Here is a 19,510-nt window from a genome sequence, read left to right as displayed (position 1 = left end):
TTTATTGGATTTTCTGCCGTTTTAAACCAAAGACTGGACCTGTTTCTCTCAGTGGTTTTATGAGTTGTGGATGCAGAGGATTATGTATGCTTCTGCATAGTGAAAGACGTACAGTGTCCCACAGTTCTATACAGTGATGCTCTGTTACCGCTCTGCATAGTCCCTGCAGCAGACTCTACACTTCCTGCTGAAGTCACCTTATTCCTTCCTGTTCAGAATCAACTCATTTAGATTTTTACTTGGTTTGGTTATGGCTGATTTTAACACTGCTGCAATTCTTCCATCTATAATTGTTGTTTCTTCCAGTAAAAACAGGTAAAAAAAAAGGTAAAATATGTTGTTATTGAATATTGTGTTTAGTTTGATATTTCTGCTCAGTAATATATTTTTTCCATGATGCTTTCTCAGATGCTTTCTCTGTTTGTTTCCATTGCACTGATGCGTCTGGAAATTTAAATTAAGAATTTAATAAACATATAAATATATATATATATATATATATATATATATATATATATATATATATATATATATGTAGTCTGATGCAAAACCACATCTTAGAAATATTCTGATATGCTTTTATGCACCAGTCAACACATTATTTTGCAGAGTGAACCTTCTCAATGTGAGATCACTGCATCTAACTTTTAGGGAACCTGTAGCATGTTACGTACTTACAATTCAGTTTAATAAACTTATTTCAATAACTTTTCACTCAGGTAGAAGGTTGTCTTGAAATAAGTTTCTCAAACTTAAAAGTAAGTAATGTTTCCCCTTGCTTTAGCAATTCCTGTCAGGTCACTTTTGAGTAAGGCACGGAGCCTGACATTGCTCTAAGTGTAGTATCTTAATAGCCAGGAGTTTGTAGAAGGCAGCATCAATGTGTGAATAGGAACTCTAGCTGTGAAACTGAGAGGAAATGGCATGTATGCTCAGCCAAGCCTTTCTTGTAAAAATAAAAAACTCTAAAATGATTTGGAATTAAATGTCATGCATCAAATTTGTTTACAACTCAGCTCTTTCATGTTTTTTTTATTTCTAGGAGAAACCTGACATAAAGTGGTCATAAAAATAAAGAGGAAGGAGTTCATCATTCTACAGTAACATACATACAGATCCACCAAAGGCAATACCAGTTTTGGCTATTGCTTCTGGCTCAAAATGCTGTTTACTCTGGGACTTATCCTCCTTCTCACACCATTTCCCTCCTTTCAATCCACAACCAATGAGAGGAGAAACTCCACAGGAAGTGACGCGTCCAAACTCAATGCGGTTTTCACCCAGTCAAAACCAAAAACCACTTCTGCCCTTGCCAAACAGACCATTCGCCCAACCCCAAAGCCAAACACAGTCAATCAGACAATTGTATCCAATCCAACAGTAAAGGCTTCTGCAGTCAGTGAGGTGAAGGCTACCAAAGCCAAGCCTGCCCCCACTGGAGCTCCAAATGTTCAGTCAACATCCCCAAAGTCTGCTCCCACCAGTGGGGTTAAAACCGCCAAAAACAAACCCACGGCCTCCTTCAATCAGACTGTTGTAGCTAAATCTCCCTCCACTAAAGACAAGCCTGCCCCCACAGTAGTTCAAATTGCTCCATCAACACCAGCAAAGGCCGCTACACCTGGTGGTTCTGCAGCCGACAAAGATAAAGTCACATCCTCTGAAAATCGGAGCGCTGTAATCAAAGCTCCCATCGCCACCACCACCAAAGAAAAGCCTGCACCTGCACAACCAATTAAGGTGGTCATCAGTGATGGCTGCGATTCCAGCAACGACAAGGAGCACGAGCTGAAGCTGAAGCCTGGCACTCCTCTGGTGATGACGCATCGGATCAGCTTGATGCCTGGTGGATGCACTAGGGGATGTGAGGCCGACATGTCTGCGCTGAAAGGACGCGTGGCCCGACTGGAAAGAGAGATGTCCTCTTTGAAAGAGAAATGTATAATTCTGTCATATTCTTCAGATTATTATATTTATATATTTATATTATTAGAGATGTGGATTTAGTAATTTTGTTTATTTGTGTTGCTGCCCAGGTCCATGTTCTGCAAGTTGTCAAAATGACTGTAGTGGCAATGGGGAATGTGAGAAGGGGAAATGTATCTGCCAACAGGGATTCGTGGGTCTAGACTGCAGTAAGTGTGCACAAGGAGCTGAGTGTAATAAAAGTAAGTAAAAATCTGCACCGTTTTTTGGATGTGATTAAAGTCACATATCTTTAAGTGAGAGAAAGTCATCCTTCACTTGTACTTACTCTACGCTACAATTTCAGAAACCGCCAAAGGAAAAGGCAAGGTAACCGTGGAAACAGTGACCCTGCAGGTGAACAAAGACAAGGAAAGCATGCAGGAGAAAAGCACCAAAGTAGAGCACACACTCTTCCAGAAGAGAGAGCAGAAAAAAGAGTCTGACGCCAAAGAAACTGAGACCAAACCCATAGTGTCTACTAATGCTAAAGCAGGTCTTGTTAAGACACAAACAAAACAAGAAGCCTCTGTGAAGAAAATTACTACAAAAGACTCTTCAAGTGCCACAAAGACCAGTCGCCCAACTGTTGGTCAAGTGCTGTTGAAACATGAGGGAAGAAAGCAGGAAGAGGCTCGTAAAGGCAAAACAACAGTCTTGACCTCTAAAAAGGTCATCCAAAAAATTGACCTCAAACTTGTTAAGGAAGGAACTGCCAGTAAAACACATCCTAGATCTGACCAACTAAAAGACGAACCTCAAACCAATGTAACCCAGAGTTATGTGAAGAAATCTAATGGCACGGCAAAAATTCTGACCATTCTGACAAAAGTTGAGGGAACCAACAAAACCAGAACCGGGAAGGAGACCTTGGAGCAGTCCACACTGACTGACAAAAATGTTACTCAATCTTCTGGAAATAAACGCAGCAAGAAGGTAAAGGCAGACACTACAAATGTGCAATCTGTTGACAACAGAAACACTGAAACTGGAAAAATTGGAAAAGACAAGTTTACACAGCGGAGTCAGTATCTGGTTAATTCAACCATTGCAGCAACGTCAGTCGAAACTCGAGTTTTGCAGAATAAAACAACCACCCACGGTTCTGGCAGCGTGAGAAGGATGGGAGGATCTGGATTAGGTTCTGTAAAGGTCGTGAACATCTCCTCCTACAGCTTCACTGTCACGTGGTCAGCACCACAAGGGATGTTCAAGAACTTCACGGTGATCAGAAGAGAGCCACGGACAGAGGGTGACGAAGATGACCAAGAGGAGTTTGAAGACGAAGCTCTTGAAGGAGACAAGGCCTCCACGGTTAAGAACACAACCGAAGTCCATGTACAGAGTGAGAGCACCAACACGACAGCCACCTCCGGTAAAGTTGTTGGATCTAAAGGCAAAGCTGAAACAAAGAGGATCTCTATGGTGGTCCCTGGCAGCGTACGCTCTGTGGAGTTCAGTAACCTGAGGGCAAACATAGGCTATGTCCTGCATGTGTATGGCACTGCAGCTGAGAGGAGATCAAAGATTCATAGAGCAACTGCAACTACAGGTAACTCAAGTTGCACTACATTTTACATGAAAGCATATATTCTCCACAACGACCAGGAACACAATCAGTACTGAGAGTAGTCAAATGTGAATACAAATCTCCTTGATTTCTCTAACCAGGTCCTGAGCCAGCCACAGAGATGGTTTTCAGCAATGTAACAGAGTCTTCCATCACTGTTTCCTGGTCCAAACCAAAGACAACATTCTCTGGCTTCAGGGTCACGTTCACCAACATCGTCACAGGTTTGTTTAAGGCCTGCCTTGATACTGCATCTCAGGTCAAAATCCTTTTGCTTAATATCAGTTTGTGTGTGTTTTTTTCATTGGGAAGCATTGATTGCGTGAGTGTGATATGTGTGATGTATTGTCCAACTAGGGGAGAGCCGCTTTGTGACAGTGGAGTTGCAGCAATCTTATGTGGTTCTGACCAAGCTGTCTACTGGATCCTCCTACATTATCACTATAACTACTACACAAGGCAGAGCCCAGAGTGATGCTCTCATATCCCTCATCACCACAGGTACACAGTTAGATACGCTTACCATTATCCACATACACTTGTTTTGTCTTACTGTGTGAAAACCGCAAGAAACACATTACGGATTATGTCTTGACTGCAGTGCCCGCGCCTCCAACACATCTGCAAGTTGTCAACGTGACAGACACCAGAGCTGTGCTGCAATGGACACCCAGTCTGGGGAAAGTAGACCGGTTCATCATCAGCTATGAGTCCTCCAAGAGTGAGAGGAGCAATATCACCCTCATAAATAATGACAATGCGTTAACGACTACGCTACGCTACTTTATTAATTCTCCTTCTTGCCACAGCTCCGAATGTGACAGTGACTGTGATGCTGACTGGAAACTCTGTGGAGCACCAGCTGAGAGGCCTGCAGAGAGGCACCCTGTACACAGTCAAAGTCCTGAGCCAGAAGGACAGTCTGCAGAGCATGGCCATCTCAACTACATTTACAACAGCTAATGGTGAGTAAAGATTGCAATAAAATATAGAGCTTGTGTGTAAAGTGTGTGAACTCAATACATCTTTGTGTCCCTCAGTGGTTAAAGCCGGTGAGGTGGGTCCCCGCTCTGCTGTGATAGCATGGAGAACTTCCACTGTTGTTTATCACAGCTACAGACTGATCTACCAGGTGGCAGGAGAGGAGACACAGGTGATTCCTATTTCCTCATCACTATCACATACAGTACAAAGAGAGTCCCAACATTTACAGAATAACCTAACGTTGTGTGTTTTCTGTGGATACATTAGGAGGTGATCCTGGACCAGTCCATCACAGAGTATAAGTTGACAGGGCTGTTGCCAATGTCACGGTATATTGTTCTGGTACAAGGCGAGAGAGATGGACAATACACATCTGTTGTCACCACAGAATTCCTTACAGGTGTTGTATATCATGTCACAGAGTACTTGCTCATTAATCTGTCCTATCGATACTTTTAACTCAACAAATATATTATTTTTGACTTTATCCTTTAGGGAAACTGCGTTTCCCTTTCCCTACTGAGTGCTCTCAGGAGCTGCTGAATGGAGCTCTGCAGTCAGGAGAGCTGGATATCTACCCGCAAGGAAAAGATGGACAAGCAGCCCGAGTCTACTGTGACATGGAGACTGAGGGAGGTGGCTGGACGGTGAGATAAACTGCTGCTATTTGAAAACTTTGTACAGAGAAAATGGCAGTATTGTTTTGGATAATGGACACCGATCTGATGTGTGTTTGTAGGTATTCCAGAGGAGGATGAACGGGAAGACCGATTTCTACAGAACGTGGAGTGAATACAGTGCTGGCTTTGGAAACCTCAGCGAAGAATTTTGGCTCGGTACAGTTGAAGCAAATTCTGACTACCATCACATGCATCTGCATAAAATATATATTTTAAATAAATTGGCCTCATCTGTTTACTTTAAATTTCTATCATTCTATCTATTAGGAAACGAGCTCCTTCACAACCTGACCAGTGTTGGCCCTGTGAGTCTGAGAGTGGATATGCAATCTGGGAATGATACCACATACGCTCACTACGCAAACTTCTCCGTTGGTCCACTGGAGAGGCACTATACTCTGGCAGTGTCTGGCTACACGGGAACTGCAGGTGAACACTTTACTGGGAATGTGCAGTTCATATACTATGTTACGGTAAGCGCCTGACAATTCAGACATCAATGTCACTATTCCTCGCTCAGGTGACTCCATGAGGTACCATAATGGACGCCCATTCTCAGCCCGGGACAAGGACCATGATTCCCTGGGGATCCACTGTGCCAAGGCCTACATGGGAGGCTGGTGGTACAAGAACTGCTACAAGGCCAACCTTAATGGCCTTTATGGCATCAGCAGTAATAATCAGGTACAGTTCACCTCTCTGTGACATTTAACACTTTTATCTTCTATGATACAACACACTAACCAAATAGCATCACCTCTATGTCTCTGTTTTGAATCAGGGAGTAGTCTGGATAGACTGGAAAGGTAAAGACTCCTCCATTCCCTTCGTTGAGATGAAGTTCAGACCGTCCAGGTTCTCTCCTGCAACTCATGGCTAAGATTACATCAGTCTTCCTTCATTCATTCATGATGGATAATTAAAGCTCCAGAAATCCAGAAGACAGTGAATCTCACAGTTGATGCATGTCACTTTTCAATTTTAAATGAAATTGCATGTACACTGGTTTCAATAGCTATAACAACAGCTGTCAGTACATTTGATTCAACAACATTTTTCGTTTCTGTATTTTTCTGGAAATATACCAAAAGAGTGGAGAAATGTCTTTTGCAACTTTTTTGTATCTTGTTCTACTATTCTGTCTGAACCGTTCATTTCAACACATTTTGTATTGACTCCAATACGTTCTTGTGCCACCCCACTACTACTGTAATTGAATATGCACTGTCTCACTCCATTGGAATAAATGTGGCTGATCTGGGTCTGAAGTGTCGATTATTTGGTTATGTTACAGTGAATTAAAACACCCCAAATCCTTTGATGAAAAACTGTTTCTTCATTCCCTGTACTCTAAAGAAATGCAATGACTGATGTCATGTCAACTGTGAAATGTTATCATGCCCTTCAGCAAGTCCTGGCCCTGTGTATGTGGTGCATTCATCTTATCATCAGATATGTTGACCTACAAAATGTTTAGACATCCTTGATTTTAGTGAAAACAAGCCGACAAGCTAAGAGACAGATGAGGAGACTATAAATGGGGCAAGCAGTGTGCTGACCACCTTTCTGAAGGGGGACACCAGCGAGAAGACACACAATGCCATTAGAAATGTCCTTTATCACTGTGGGAGCTGTGTTCCTAGTTGTGGTGCTGTTAATGGTATGGATTTGCATTTTTGGTCAGAGAGACAAATCTTTACAGGAAGACCACAAGGGAAGTAAGTCTACAGGTAATTATCTATTTGTTGTCTGTATACTTAAACATGTTGTTTGTACAATCAAGTGTTTTATTTTCATGAAAAATACAATGATTAACGAATGGGACATTTCCTCAACACATGGAAAACTAGTGGATTTGTATGATAAGTGTTCATTCTCTCTCTGTTTTTCCTTTGTCTTAACTCCTTCCTCCAGTAGTTGAATCTGGACTGCTGCAGTATTTCTGTCAGTTCCTGCCCCGCTCCTCGCCTCCTTGCCTCCCAGGTCCTCCCAGCCTCTTTCTCATAGGTAACATGATGGAGCTGACGCATGAGCATCTGCCAATCCACCTGACCGATCTGGCACAGCGGTACGGAAACATCTACCGCCTGAAATGTGGAAACACAAGTAATCATCCCATTTCAGATTCATATTCACATTACATCTAATACTGACTTAAAAAAAAGTCCGTACTTTATGTGGGTTTTTTTCAGCCATGGTGGTACTTAATAGCAGTGAAGTCATAAGAGAAGCACTGGTGAAAAAATGGTCAGACTTTGCTGGGAGACCAGCTTCATACACAGGTAAACAACTCAAACTTATTTTGCAGCAATAGTATGCATTATGTGTATGTCCTTACTACCTGTACTGATTTGCATCAGGTGATATTGTGTCTGGGGGAGGGCACACTATCTCTTTGGGGGACTATAATGAGGAGTGGAGGGCACATCGTCGTCTTGTCCACAGTGCTTTGCAGCGTTGCTGTCAGAAATCATTGCACGATGTGATCGAGAGACAGGCGCTGCATCTAAGAGAGGTACAGAAGGAACACCAGTGAATCATATCGTGCCTAATCTTCAAAAAACTAAACTAAACTAAAAAGACCTGTAATGAGATCCAAACCAAATGTTGGAGAATTTCCACAGGGGTCATATAAAAAAGATAAAGTGTGGTTCGTTCACTGTTTAGGTTTTGATGGACTATCAAGGCAGTGCTGTAGACCTCTCAGAGGATTTCACAGTGGCAGCCAGTAACGTCATCACCACTTTGGTTTTTGGGAAAAAAGTGAGTATCTCTCAGTGTCACAAATGGTTGAAAAATATGCTTTTCATCAATCGACAGCTGAGCTTGGTTGCTGTTTATCTTGGGGACTGGGCAAGGTCACTGTTCATGTGGCTCTTCTTAGAAGCGTGCGTTACGTCCGTGCCATCATAATGTAAGATTCTGTTACTGGACAGTGCATTTTGTTGCATTGATATGTTAAAAAATAAATCTCTGTGTTTTCTAGTATGAGAAGAGTTCTTCTGAGCTGCAGAAGCTGCACGGCTGTCTGAACGAGATTGTTGCTCTGTGGGGTTCGCCCTGGATTTCTGCTCTGGACTCCTTCCCACTTCTCAGAGTCAGTTAATATTCACTGTCTTGACCAGCAAACATCCTTTAAATGACATTTCACACATTGTCATTTGTTTTCTCAAAGAAATTACCCAATCCTGTATTTGCCCGTCTCCTGAAAGAGGTGGCCAAGAGAGATGAAATTATAAGAGAACATCTCAACAATTACAAGGTTAGTGAAAACAAATGCCAAAGAATGAAGAGATCAAATGATGCTAAATTGCTGTAGTCACAGGTAAATAAATAGGCATGTCTCAGTGTGGCCTCGGGATCAGAACAGTTAAGACATCAAGATCATAACATGAGTAATGTTATCTACTGAAGCCTATATATGAAAATAGCCTTTTTTTTGTCTGCCTGGATATGTTACTTCAGAGTCAAAGAGAAAGCAAATACATTCCCATCAAAGATGCTTTTCAAATCTAAGTTAATCTTCTTTGTCTATGAATCCATAAAAGTGGGTGCATTTGTAAGATATCATATACAAACCGTTGTTTGAAGACACGTTGATCTCAGCTCCCGAAGTCCCATTTCCTGCTGTGCCGATTTTAATCAGCTGTTGCTTTGTTGTCTTTGCAGTCACAAGACAATAAAAATGAGGACGCCATTACAGGATCCCTCCTCCAGGGCCTGGACAAACATCACAACACAGATCACAGAGTGGTAAGCACATGGAACAGTGAATACCAGGGCGAGATCCGTTTTGAAATGTATTGGGAGTAAATCTAATGTCATCCAAGACTACTGTAATTGTACATTTGGTATACTGAAAGTAGCACTTCTGTACTAAATTATGTGTATTCATGTTTCCAGTGCCTGACAGATATTCATGTTCACATGGCCACTGTGGACCTTCTCATTGGTGGAACAGAGACCACGGCAGCCTTGCTGAACTGGACTGTGGCCTTCCTCCTCCACAGACCAGAGGCAGGGCACATCATTTACTAGAAAACAACATATTTACAAAACCCTGAAGTTTATCTCAGTGTCTCTCTACAATTTTACTTTAATCTTCAGGTGCAGGGCAAAGTCTACGACGAGTTGTGCACAGTACTAGAGGGAAGATACCCCAAGTACAGTGACAGACACAGACTTCCTGTCCTGTGCGCTCTGATCAACGAGGTGCTCAGACTCAGGCCGGTCGCCCCGTTGGCGGTGCCACACAGAGCCATCAGAGACAGCAGGTCAGCTGACTGGCAATATGAAGTTAGAGTGAAATAATTAGAAGAGTATTGACAAACATCCACTTGTCTAGAAAAGTCAGATATGGTTCAGTTGGAATTGGTACTGGTTGGTACAATACAGACCAGTTTACAGACCTACATTTCTCCAGTATTTCATTCATCATGTTTACTCCTTGGTCTAACACCAAGACTGAAAGCATGAGTGAATTGTGACATAATACACATTTGGCACTGCTTTGATGCAAATACCTACCTTGTACATAGCTTTAAAGAAAAACTCCTGCATAAAATAATAATAATAACACTGGGAAAGAAAACAAGTAACCAGCATGAACTGTTGCTCTGCATAATGAACCTCCCCTTTGAAAAATGCTTGCTTATGTATGTTTGCTTACCAACAACATCATGACCAAAAAAATTAACTAGAATTTGTTGTATAATGTTTATGTTTATAAAGTATGCTATATTGATATAGTGCTGTTGGTATCAGGTCTGTCAGTCAGCAGGTACACACAAACTTTGCATTTTGGAAAATGTATAACCCACGCCCATATTTAGTATTGCAGGTTACTTCATCCCTAAGAACACAGTCATCATTCCTAATCTTTTTGGGGCACATCGTGATCCTGCAGTTTGGTCCGACCCATCCAGCTTCAAACCAGGTACTGCTCTAACTGTGAGGTGAAGTGCATTCCTTTTCACTTGCTCAGCAGATCTTAAATAAAGTAGCTTCTCTCTGGCTTTCAGAGCGCTTTCTGGAAGGAGGAGGAAACTCCACCCGAGCCCTGCTCCCTTTCGGAGGGGGTGCTCGGCTCTGCCTGGGAGAGTCTGTTGCCAAAATGGAGCTCTTTCTGTTCACTGCCTACTTGCTGAGAGATTTCCACTTCATCCCCCCTGAGAGCGAGGCCTCTCTGCCCGACCTGAGAGGAGTTGCTAGTGTTGTACTCAAGGTCAAGTCCTACACAGTTACAGCACGCCCAAGGCCTGTGACTAATCCCTGAACTACAGGTGTACTGCTTACTTGTTGCTGAAACGCTGTACTTTTATGTTCAAATAAACAATTTTATTTGTTTAACTTTTACATGAACAAAATAATTACAGAACATCCATGTATATGTATGCCACCTTTTAAGTTAAATAAAAGTCACAGTTGGTATAGAGAATACTTCTTTTGTATACTGACTATCAAAAAATAAATTACATTTTGAAAGTAGTAAAGTAATAATTCAGTGACCTACTCACCTCTGCATTCGGCCTCCTGCCTCTGTGGCCCTGCTGACGTGACTAATACGAGGAGACCGTAGAGATGAAAGCCAAGTGCAGTGATACAATATTATTCTCTTCGATACTTATTTTTCACACAGAAGTCTCAACATGAAACTCCCTGCATGGCCAAACAGTGATTTGTTACGTTTACCTAAATGTGTGGTCACTAGAGCCCCCATGTGGCAGGAATAAGACATTACATCACATTGACAAATGGAACACAAGAGCACATATTGTTGTCAACTAATATATTGAGGTCACATTTACATTTGAGTTGGGGAAATTAACGAGTAGCACTTGCTCCTCCCTAATTGCTCCTCGAAATGCCCTTGAGCAAAGCATTCAACCACCAACCACTGCAGTGGAGCTGCACAGTGGCTGGCAGACATGTCTGCGGTTGCACTGGGCAGCAGCCTCCATGCGTGGAACTGCGATTACATGGTGTGAATGAAGCATTTCTTGGAAAAAAGAGCATCACTTTTAGTTCAAACTTGCCTTATAAGCAGATTATTTTCTGCAGAGGGCAGTTTACAAACACGTTTCTCCTTGCTGCATCACTCTTTTTTGCATCACTTCCACATAGACTGTATTGGAGCTCATAAATTACACCGCAGGTGCATGAAAACTACTTTTATTGAGCAGTAAAGCCATGTTTTTCCTACTATGTCTGGTTGAATTGAGGCTGTGTGAGTGATTGACCTTTGTTTTACTGCAGCCTTAAATACTACAGAGGAACCTCACTAATGCAAACTGAAAGTGTGTCATTTCACTTCCTCTTGTTTCTCAATTTAGAGAAACACCATCATAGGCTCTCGGCACTGTGGACAGAATGGACACCATTGCTCAAGGTTACTTTGCCGTTCTTTCTGCTAACTGTGTTTGTCCTTTTACATTCTTTATATTGTCTTGTATATCATTTCATAGGAGGTAAAGCATACGGTCTTCTCAAGTCTCAACAGGAAGAAACACTGGACTCTATCAATGAGGTGAGTTGTCTTTCGCGTTTCATTAGAGATAACATGCGTTTAAACATTATTTTACTACACAGGGGCTGGACACAAAACCATGTAACCTCTATGATATCAATAGTAATAAGTCTGATTGATTTGTAATATTTGGTATCAATCCCTAGGCTTTTCTCTCAGACTCCAAGTATGCAGAAGAGGAAGACCTAAGTTCAAAGCTCGAAATGTTTAAAAGTGAGTATTAAAGGGATCCCAATCAGTTCATTGTTTTATGTAGTGGTATACATTTTGGAAAGATATTACATTTGCTTGTATTACAGAGAAATACATGGAGTTTGATCTTAACGACAAAGGAGAAATAGGTATAATTGCAATTGTCTTAAATTCTTTAAATATGTTTTGCTACGATTTGCAACCGTTCCTTTCAGTAATGATTCACAACATCTTCACAGATGTTATATAGATTAGCAATGTGTACTTATTTAACTATCACTTTATAGATTTAATGGGGTTAAAACGAATGCTGGAAAAACTCGGATTGGCCAAGACTCACTTGGAGCTGAAAAAGATGATGGCGGAGGTTGTTGGAGGCCTTTCGAAAGACACTATCAGCTACAATGACTTCCTGAATATGATGCTGGGGGGAAGAAATGCAATTCTTAAACTGTAAGTAAATACATTCAGAGAATGGGTGGAGACCCAAAGATTGTTGTTTCTCAATCTCAATTAAAACCCCAAAAATCAAACACAGTTCATATTGGCCCAATCTTTAAAAAGTACCTGAAAGTAGACGCCTGATGATTGTTTAATGCAACAATAGTGCTCTTTGTGCTGTTTGAAGTTTACAAATGTAATGTCTTGTATAGCTACGGACTGTCATTTTCTTCATTATAGGATCTTGATGTTTGAGGGCATGGGAAAGGAGCAGGAGCACAAAGATGTGGCACCACCTTGTCGCAAAACCTTTTCAGACTTGCCTTGAAAAGCTCTTCGTTCCAGCAGGGATTACTTTTTTTCAGATTTGAATGCAAACCATATCTTTAAAATGTCAATACAAAATAAACATCAAGCATATTGTATATTATGCATCATGTATGAAGTAATGGAATCTACGAGAAATGCAGTTTTATACATGCTGAAGACCACCATTAAAAGCATAAACTCAGTATACCACAGTTTTGTTAGAAATTCATTACGAAGTGATTGTAAAGAAAATTGTATTTTGTTCATATTCAAAATAAGACACATTATTTGTCACATGCTCTTCCTCTGGGATATGTTATGACAATATACGTCATGAGGAACTTTATTTTGAAAACTTTGGCTGACCGGAAAACGAATTTGTTATACAGGGAGGTAAACGAAGATAAACTAGCTAAGCTTGCAAATTGATGTGTTAACTAATATAGAAAGAAGGGTGAGTAAAAATGACTCTCTGTGAACAGTTATGCAGGAGACAGTACCTCTAATGTGTAATACATATTGCTGTTACAATAATAAATGTCACACTATACGTGTTATAGCTGACGGACGCGAGCAGTTAAGCTAACGTTAGCAGCAGGTTTGAGACGCAAACTTAAGGTTTAGTGATGCATTCAAGTCGCATTTGTGTCGCAAAGTTTGCGAGATAGTTAACCCAGTTTGTTGCAACTAAGCAAGACAATATTTAATATGTGTTTCTACACTTTAACTCTTAGTAATATGAACACTTTAATATCGGTCCACTGCGACTGTGGTTTGGTTTGTCAGGAGGATGAGCAGCTCAGAGGAGGTGTCCTGGATATCCTGGTTTTGTGGACTCAGAGGGAATGAGTTCTTCTGCGAGGTTAGTCCCCGGTTTATCTTTAAACATTTTACATTTTAAACTTGACAGTTTACTGACAAGTCTTGTGCAAAGCGACAGGCAGGTGTCGGAACACTTGCAAACGAGTGGCTCTCGTTCGGCACCCGTCGTGATGCAGTGAGCTGAGCGGGCGGGGCCACATTTCGAGAACCCATTGTTTTCACGACAGGTCAGCTGCCGTAAATCGTTTTTTATGATTTTTAATCACCTGAGCCACCAGTTCTCTGTTTACACAGTCACGTTGTACTGTTTAAGTCATAGTTATGGTTGTGCCTAAATGTTAAAATCTTAAATCCATAAATCCAAGTCTGAAATTATCTTCACTCTTCCTCTGCTTAGATTTAGGTGTCAGTAGAAGCCACACGCTGCCAGAGGGGTGCCACTTTGTCACAGGACTGCCGCTGTTATAGTTATTTTTAACAGACATTTGTAAACCACGCTGTAAAGCCACCCACGTACCTACTGACATCAGATGGGCAGCAGAGTTAAGCCTGGCACTCTGGCAGCTAATTTTTCAGATTTAGATATTTAATTTATTACGTAGCAATATATTTGTTTAATAATAATAATAAAAATAATAAATCAATGATTTGCTATTCATCATTATTGCCTCTGATTATCTATGACTTTAAAAGTAGGCCTAATTATTAGTAAAGACTGTATTTTTGGTAAAATCATAATGTTGTTGATGGAAATAATTCAGTAAAAAGAAGGGGGGTTGCTCAACAAAGACATACCGTTTTACGCCTGCTACATCGGTTGACTGCTTCAGACCGTTGCTGTGTTACATTTCCTTGTCAACTTCAATGAGTCCTGATTGTATTCAATTGTTTTAGATTTACGTGTTTTTTTTCCCCCAGTTAATTAGAATCTCGTTAGTTGTGCCGTTATAATTGCTGCTACGCTCAAGAGAGATGGGCGTGTTGATGTGGTGGAAAAATAATTCCATTGTTGTGCTTAGAATAACAGTGCAGTCTTATCTAAGTAAAGTAACACAGAGGGGGTATAAAAGTACAACATAATATGTTAAAAGTTTCAGGCTAGTATATACAAAATATTATGAAATATAAGTGTCATTATTATATGGTGATGCAGTAGTAGATATAATACAATTGAATAATAATAATAGCATATATAGGCTGATAAATACAATATCAATCGTAAAACCGATTTAAGGCAGCTGACCTGTTGTGACAACAAACGGTGTTCTCAGGAAAGGTTTTCCCGATTCGCTCAGCTCGGCAGATTCTCGACTGAGTGCCGAACGCGTCCCACTCGCTCACTACAGGATCGCTACTGGGGTTCCACAAGGAGGATCTCGGCCTTGCGTCTCGTTCCAGGCTTAATAAATGGAACGAGACGAAGCACTTGGAAGCACTCACACAATCCAGTTCTAAGTTTAACTCCTTGCTTTCTTCATTGGCAGCATCTAAATAATAATTTTTAAGCTCTTGCATAATGCTTCCTTATCAATGTGCTGTAGCAGTAGGATATTCATTGTCTCCAACCACGTGCTACAGGTTGATGAAGACTACATACAGGACAAGTTTAACCTGACCGGTTTGAATGAGCAGGTGCCTCACTATCGGCAGGCTTTGGACATGATTCTCGACCTGGAGCCAGGTGAGAATATCAAGAAAGTAGCGGCTCCCACGTGATGTGAAAACAAAGTAGTCAACTCTTTAACTGCCTTAATAACTTTAATTTGACAGATGAGGAACTTGAAGACAACCCCAACCAGAGTGACTTGATAGAGCAGGCAGCAGAGATGCTCTACGGGCTCATACATGCACGTTACATCCTCACAAACAGAGGCATAGCACAGATGGTAGGCTCTCACTTAATGATTTCAAATCCTTTCACGCTTCATGACATGAATCAACACTGATTTCTAAATGTGTTGTTCTCTATAGTTGGAAAAGTATCAACAAGGAGATTTTGGCTATTGCCCCAGAGTCTATTGCGAGAATCAACCAATGCTTCCTATTGGTAAGTGAGATGTTTTTTATTCTCCGCTGTGTCTTTGACCTTTGTCAGTGTCAATGAAGAGATACTCAACTATCCCTTGTCTGATGCAGGTTTGTCAGACATCCCTGGAGAAGCAATGGTAAAGCTTTACTGCCCAAAGTGCATGGATGTTTACACCCCCAAATCCTCCAGACACCACCACACAGATGGAGCCTATTTTGGGACCGGGTTCCCCCACATGCTGTTCATGGTGCACCCAGAGTATCGTCCAAAGCGACCAGCCAACCAGTTTGTGCCAAGGTGTGTTTGATATTTTATTATTTTTTTGCATTGCCATGCTTTTCTTACTACATTTTAAAAAGGAGCAATGTGTAGTTTTGGGGGCTTTATTGGTAAAAATGGAATATAATATTCATAACTTTGTTTTCATTATTGTATAAATCACCTGAAGCTAATAATCGTTGCGTCTTCGTTAGTTTAGAATAAGCCCTTTATATTTATTGGTTATATTGGTTACCTGGTCAGATTAGTCCTGTTTGTGTCATAATTTAATTTAATTATGTTTAAGGTATCTGTACTGAAAGTTATTGTAAGTCAGGTATCACACTTGTATCAAAGGATTTCATACAATACTCAGCCTTTGAGCTCAGAGGAGGATTTGCTTTTGTCCAGGAGATGACCATTTCTTTTTTCATTTTTTTTCAGGCTATATGGTTTCAAAATTCACCCAATGGCTTATCAACTCCAACTCCAGGCTGCAACCAATTTCAAGAGCCCAGTCAAGACAATCCGCTAGAACGCTTTGACCAACACAATGGACTTATAGACTTTGCTGTCTACTACTTGTTTGAAGGAATGGATTATATATATATATTCCCAATGAATGCCTGTATAGTTTCCCAAACTCAACTCGACACTTTTGAGATTCAGACATTTCCTCATTTATTGAAATCCCGTACAGTTGAGGTTATGTTCTGTATTAAAGATGTAACTAATTCCAAAGGGTCAATCTCCTGACAGTGTTTAACTTTAATTGATGTCTATCCATCTTTGCACATTTTAAGGTTGTAAAAGTGTCTTTAACTCTGCGACGATGGAGGCTCCAGTGTGCGTCGTGGCTCAACTACAGGTAACGAATGTAACAGATGCCGTGCCACCAGCCCAACAGGGTCGCCTTACCACCATGGTCAGTCTATACTTTTGAAAGCTAACATTAAATCAGATCAGATCACGTTAACGTAATATTTTATGCTGTTAAGATGAAGGATTTTATTTGAAAACAGCAACGAGTGTAAATGTGGTCAGGTGCTATTCCCAAGAAACAATGAATACCAAATTAGAGGAAGACCGTAAGAAAATTGAACTGTGCTTGATTTTAAAATTTAGACACTGTTTGTACTTAAATTGTTTAGGCAAATGTATCATGATTATAGTATATTACAATATTGACAGATGTGATGTCTGCAACACCAACTGTGGAGCAAGAGAATAGCATTAAATATTTATTTCTTACCAAGATCTCTTTTGTATATTCAAAATTGCATGCTTCACACAGAGACTGACAAATAAAATGCAGAACAATGCATATTTTATTTTTTCATAAAAAGACAGGGATAAGTCACAAAGCAACAATATTTTCCATTCTCTAAAAACTATTTCCTTTTTGTGAAATTCTACATTTTCTTCCAGACGAGGTTTCTGTTGTTGTCCATGTAGCTACAATACCAATGGCTTCTTTTTGGGTAAAACAAAAAACAAAGTTGGCTAACAAACATGCTACCTAAAAAGGAATTCATATATTTTAAGCACAAGAAACAGCAAGTGAGAGAGCAATCTACTTTGACTATGTGGTAAAAAGGCTTTACAAACTTGGTTGATAGTTAATGCAATACTTAACCTTGTGACATCTCTAGTGGAAGCCTGGAAACCAGCATGTGTTGAAACATCACAATACATCAAATCACACAAGACATCCTACTTTACAAATAAATGACTGTAAAAAAAGACAACTTGTGCTCCTATGAGAGAAAAGCCACACACTGGGGCAGCTGCCTTCACCCCTTACAAGTGTGGGTACTGTGACAGACGAGCTCCGTGTTTATTGTCCTCACTTGGCTGAACATAAATGTACATTTAAAGTAGGGACCGATATACATATATGGACATTCCTCGTACAATCATAAGGAGGCCTGTAGTCTTACAAAGAATATCAAAACCTGAGTTAAACAGACCAAAGCTTGCTAATCTTTTCTGATCAACCAAATATATTCAAAGCAATTATGAATTATATGCTACTGAACAAAACATAGGACTGAGGGAAGCCCTCCGTTGTTATGTGGAAACTGAAAGGTTTGCTACACTTGGTGGACTACAAGAGGAAACGAATAAGAAAGATTCAGAGTCTTAAGCGGAGACCTCAACATTCTGTAAACAGCACAGTGGTAATTTAATGAGCAGATGGATGAATAACTTAAAAACCTCAAACGTGTACAAATACTATAAAAGCATTAATTCTATAAAATAGAAAATATTTCAAAATAGATCAATTTTTAATTTAAACTTTACAATAATGTGTAGGCTGCCGGTTCGGGAAGAAAATATGTTTAGGTTTTAGTTGTTGTACCTGAGCAGTGAACTAAGCAAAACAGCTGTCCAAATTTGAGCACAGAATATCTTTGTCCACTTTTTGATGCAAGGTATGTAATGTCATTTAAAAAATGTCTCTCCTGAATTAAATAGACAAGTAAACAACAACAACAACAACAACAAAATAATTCCCTTGAATGTAGTCTTAACGTTCCCCTAGCAGCACCAAGGGAATACATGCTGATGATGGTGTCTAAACTAGAATGAAAACAGCATTTTTTTAATCAAATTAATAATGTAAAAACCACTAGGGAAATAAAAGCATTTAAAAACAAGCACAACTGAAATCCCTCACCTGAAAATGATGTTGTTTTTGAACAATAAAAGTGTGTACATTAAGCTTTTTAAAAACCTGGGTGAGATAAACATTTGATCCAACTCGTGAAGCCCTCCTCTATCTACAACTGAACAAAACAAACAAAGAGGATCTAGTAAGATTTATCTACTGAATTATCCATAATGTTAGGTGCAGATTTAGGGGATATTTCTTTTTTTGGAGATGTGTGCGTAGATAGAGCTGGTCAATGTGTGTCGGAGGTGGAGAGTCAAAGGAATAAATGCAGGTGGTGATTCAGTTACAATGCTGATGCTCCGCCGTCTTTCTCCTGCAAGACAGACATGATGTGTACTTGTATTAGTCTTAATATGAATGAATAAATCTTCATCAGATGACACTTAAAAGCCATTTCTCCCAGTTTCCAGTTTTCAAGCTAAGCTAAGCTAAGCGCCTCCGTATTCGCTGGAAAGATATGAGTATCGATCTTCTCGTCTAACTCTCAGCAAGAAAGCAAATCAGGGTATTTCCTTAAATGTCAAACTAGTCCTTTAATATTCTGTCCATTACTGGTCTGTGTCATGGGCAGAGTGTTTTGTACCTGATCTTGGTCGATGTCAGAGTCGGCAGTTATGACAATTCTCTTCTCCACGCGGCTCTCCGAAGATCCGCTTTTCACTACCTGGTGGTGGAAAAAAAAAGAAGATATCATTGATGGGCAAATAAAATCCAATAAAAGCACCACAAAGCAAGAGTCTACTGCTGACCTTTGAGATGTGAGTGGTAGTGGTGGTGACTGTGGTGCCACTGGTGGTCTCGGAGGTAACGGTCTTGGAGCTGGACACAGTTGTGTCATCTTTGTCCTCGTCCGTCCCATCAACGGCCACCTGAGACTGAGAAAAGAAAAGAAAAAGACCAAAAGGGTAGACTGAGTAATCCTTTTTCGATAATGTGACCGTGAGCTTCAAGCAGGGAAGGTGCAGTGCTGCTTTATTCTTATTCTGGAGGCTCTGGCCTGGTCCTCCCAGACTACAGTGCTGATATCTCCTCCATGCAAACAGACCGTCTATATCAG

The 19,510-nt window shown here is 40.5% G+C and overlaps 5 protein-coding genes and 1 long non-coding RNA gene across 13 annotated transcripts in view; 4 read left to right on the top strand and 2 right to left on the bottom strand.

The window, feature by feature from the left end:
• The first annotated feature begins 1,818 nt into the window (after nt 1-1,818).
• Nucleotides 1,819-6,420, top strand: tnxba (tenascin XBa). Its single transcript, XM_034554311.1, has 14 exons — nt 1,819-1,939; nt 2,037-2,168; nt 2,273-3,517; nt 3,637-3,759; nt 3,893-4,036; nt 4,137-4,256; nt 4,345-4,500; nt 4,576-4,688; nt 4,787-4,919; nt 5,015-5,166; nt 5,259-5,355; nt 5,467-5,628; nt 5,720-5,883; nt 5,981-6,420. Exons 1-14 carry the CDS (start codon nt 1,819-1,821, stop codon nt 6,077-6,079), a joined length of 2,961 nt encoding a protein of 986 aa, XP_034410202.1. The 3' UTR covers nt 6,080-6,420.
• Nucleotides 6,421-6,796: 376 nt separating this feature from the next.
• LOC117745517 (steroid 21-hydroxylase) lies at nt 6,797-10,474 on the top strand. The gene is made up of 12 exons (XM_034553909.1): nt 6,797-6,929; nt 7,114-7,305; nt 7,392-7,481; nt 7,560-7,714; nt 7,867-7,962; nt 8,186-8,296; nt 8,375-8,461; nt 8,869-8,952; nt 9,103-9,216; nt 9,307-9,473; nt 10,032-10,135; nt 10,221-10,474. Exons 1-12 carry the CDS (start codon nt 6,797-6,799, stop codon nt 10,472-10,474), a joined length of 1,587 nt encoding a protein of 528 aa, XP_034409800.1.
• Nucleotides 7,539-11,128, bottom strand: LOC117745518. The gene is made up of 3 exons (XR_004611241.1): nt 10,716-11,128; nt 8,779-8,919; nt 7,539-7,705 (listed from the first exon to the last, which is right to left on the bottom strand). It is a non-coding gene; the product is annotated as an uncharacterized LOC117745518 (long non-coding RNA).
• Nucleotides 11,129-11,512: 384 nt separating this feature from the next.
• LOC117745010 (allograft inflammatory factor 1-like) lies at nt 11,513-12,872 on the top strand. Of its 2 annotated transcripts, XM_034552958.1 has the most exons (6): nt 11,513-11,587; nt 11,664-11,725; nt 11,872-11,938; nt 12,025-12,066; nt 12,205-12,370; nt 12,599-12,872. In XM_034552958.1, exons 1-6 carry the CDS (start codon nt 11,569-11,571, stop codon nt 12,684-12,686), a joined length of 444 nt encoding a protein of 147 aa, XP_034408849.1. In that variant the 5' UTR covers nt 11,513-11,568; the 3' UTR covers nt 12,687-12,872. The 2 variants fall into 2 exon arrangements, with proteins under 2 accessions (XP_034408849.1, XP_034408850.1); XM_034552959.1 differs by lacking the exon at nt 12,025-12,066.
• Nucleotides 12,873-12,984: 112 nt separating this feature from the next.
• On the top strand, nt 12,985-17,033 carry LOC117745009 (casein kinase II subunit beta). Its single transcript, XM_034552956.1, has 7 exons — nt 12,985-13,121; nt 13,454-13,529; nt 15,068-15,170; nt 15,260-15,375; nt 15,461-15,536; nt 15,626-15,815; nt 16,221-17,033. The coding sequence occupies exons 2-7, from the start codon at nt 13,458-13,460 to the stop codon at nt 16,309-16,311; spliced, it is 648 nt and encodes a 215-aa protein (XP_034408847.1). The 5' UTR covers nt 12,985-13,121; nt 13,454-13,457; the 3' UTR covers nt 16,312-17,033.
• A 904-nt stretch (nt 17,034-17,937) lies between these two features.
• LOC117745004 overlaps nt 17,938-19,510 on the bottom strand; it is a 19,566-nt gene continuing 17,993 nt past the window's right edge. For all 7 annotated transcript variants that reach the window (XM_034552946.1, XM_034552950.1, XM_034552947.1 and 4 more), the window contains 3 exons: nt 19,203-19,328; nt 19,037-19,117; nt 17,938-18,766 (listed from right to left, as the gene is read on the bottom strand). In XM_034552946.1, coding sequence (XP_034408837.1) covers nt 18,737-18,766; nt 19,037-19,117; nt 19,203-19,328 — 237 coding nt within the window. In that variant the 3' untranslated portion in view covers nt 17,938-18,736. The remainder of the gene's footprint in view (nt 18,767-19,036; nt 19,118-19,202; nt 19,329-19,510) is intronic.

Source organism: Cyclopterus lumpus, chromosome 16 (assembly GCF_009769545.1).
Source record: "Cyclopterus lumpus isolate fCycLum1 chromosome 16, fCycLum1.pri, whole genome shotgun sequence".
NCBI lineage: Eukaryota > Metazoa > Chordata > Actinopteri > Perciformes > Cyclopteridae > Cyclopterus > Cyclopterus lumpus.
Note: the sequence above shows the minus strand (reverse complement) of the source record. Positions and strands in the feature narration are given on the sequence as shown.

Bases quoted from the DNA above. Each gene is read 5' to 3' on its own strand.
- tnxba (XM_034554311.1), top strand. From the start codon at position 1,819: ATGACGCATCGGATCAGCTTGATGCCTGGTGGATGCACTAGGGGATGT. The intron at 4,689-4,786 runs GTGATTCCTATT...TGGATACATTAG, and splicing joins TGGCAGGAGAGGAGACACAG to GAGGTGATCCTGGACCAGTC. The intron at 5,884-5,980 runs GTACAGTTCACC...GTTTTGAATCAG, and splicing joins GCATCAGCAGTAATAATCAG to GGAGTAGTCTGGATAGACTG.
- LOC117745517 (XM_034553909.1), top strand. From the start codon at position 6,797: ATGCCATTAGAAATGTCCTTTATCACTGTGGGAGCTGTGTTCCTAGTT. The intron at 9,217-9,306 runs GCAGGGCACATC...TTTAATCTTCAG, and splicing joins TCCTCCTCCACAGACCAGAG to GTGCAGGGCAAAGTCTACGA. The intron at 9,474-10,031 runs GTCAGCTGACTG...GCCCATATTTAG, and splicing joins AGAGCCATCAGAGACAGCAG to TATTGCAGGTTACTTCATCC.
- LOC117745010 (XM_034552958.1), top strand. The intron at 11,726-11,871 runs GTGAGTTGTCTT...ATCAATCCCTAG, and splicing joins CACTGGACTCTATCAATGAG to GCTTTTCTCTCAGACTCCAA. The intron at 11,939-12,024 runs GTGAGTATTAAA...CTTGTATTACAG, and splicing joins AAAGCTCGAAATGTTTAAAA to AGAAATACATGGAGTTTGAT.
- LOC117745009 (XM_034552956.1), top strand. From the start codon at position 13,458: ATGAGCAGCTCAGAGGAGGTGTCCTGGATATCCTGGTTTTGTGGACTC. The intron at 15,376-15,460 runs GTAGGCTCTCAC...TGTTCTCTATAG, and splicing joins ACAGAGGCATAGCACAGATG to TTGGAAAAGTATCAACAAGG. The intron at 15,816-16,220 runs GTGTGTTTGATA...ATTTTTTTTCAG, and splicing joins GCCAACCAGTTTGTGCCAAG to GCTATATGGTTTCAAAATTC.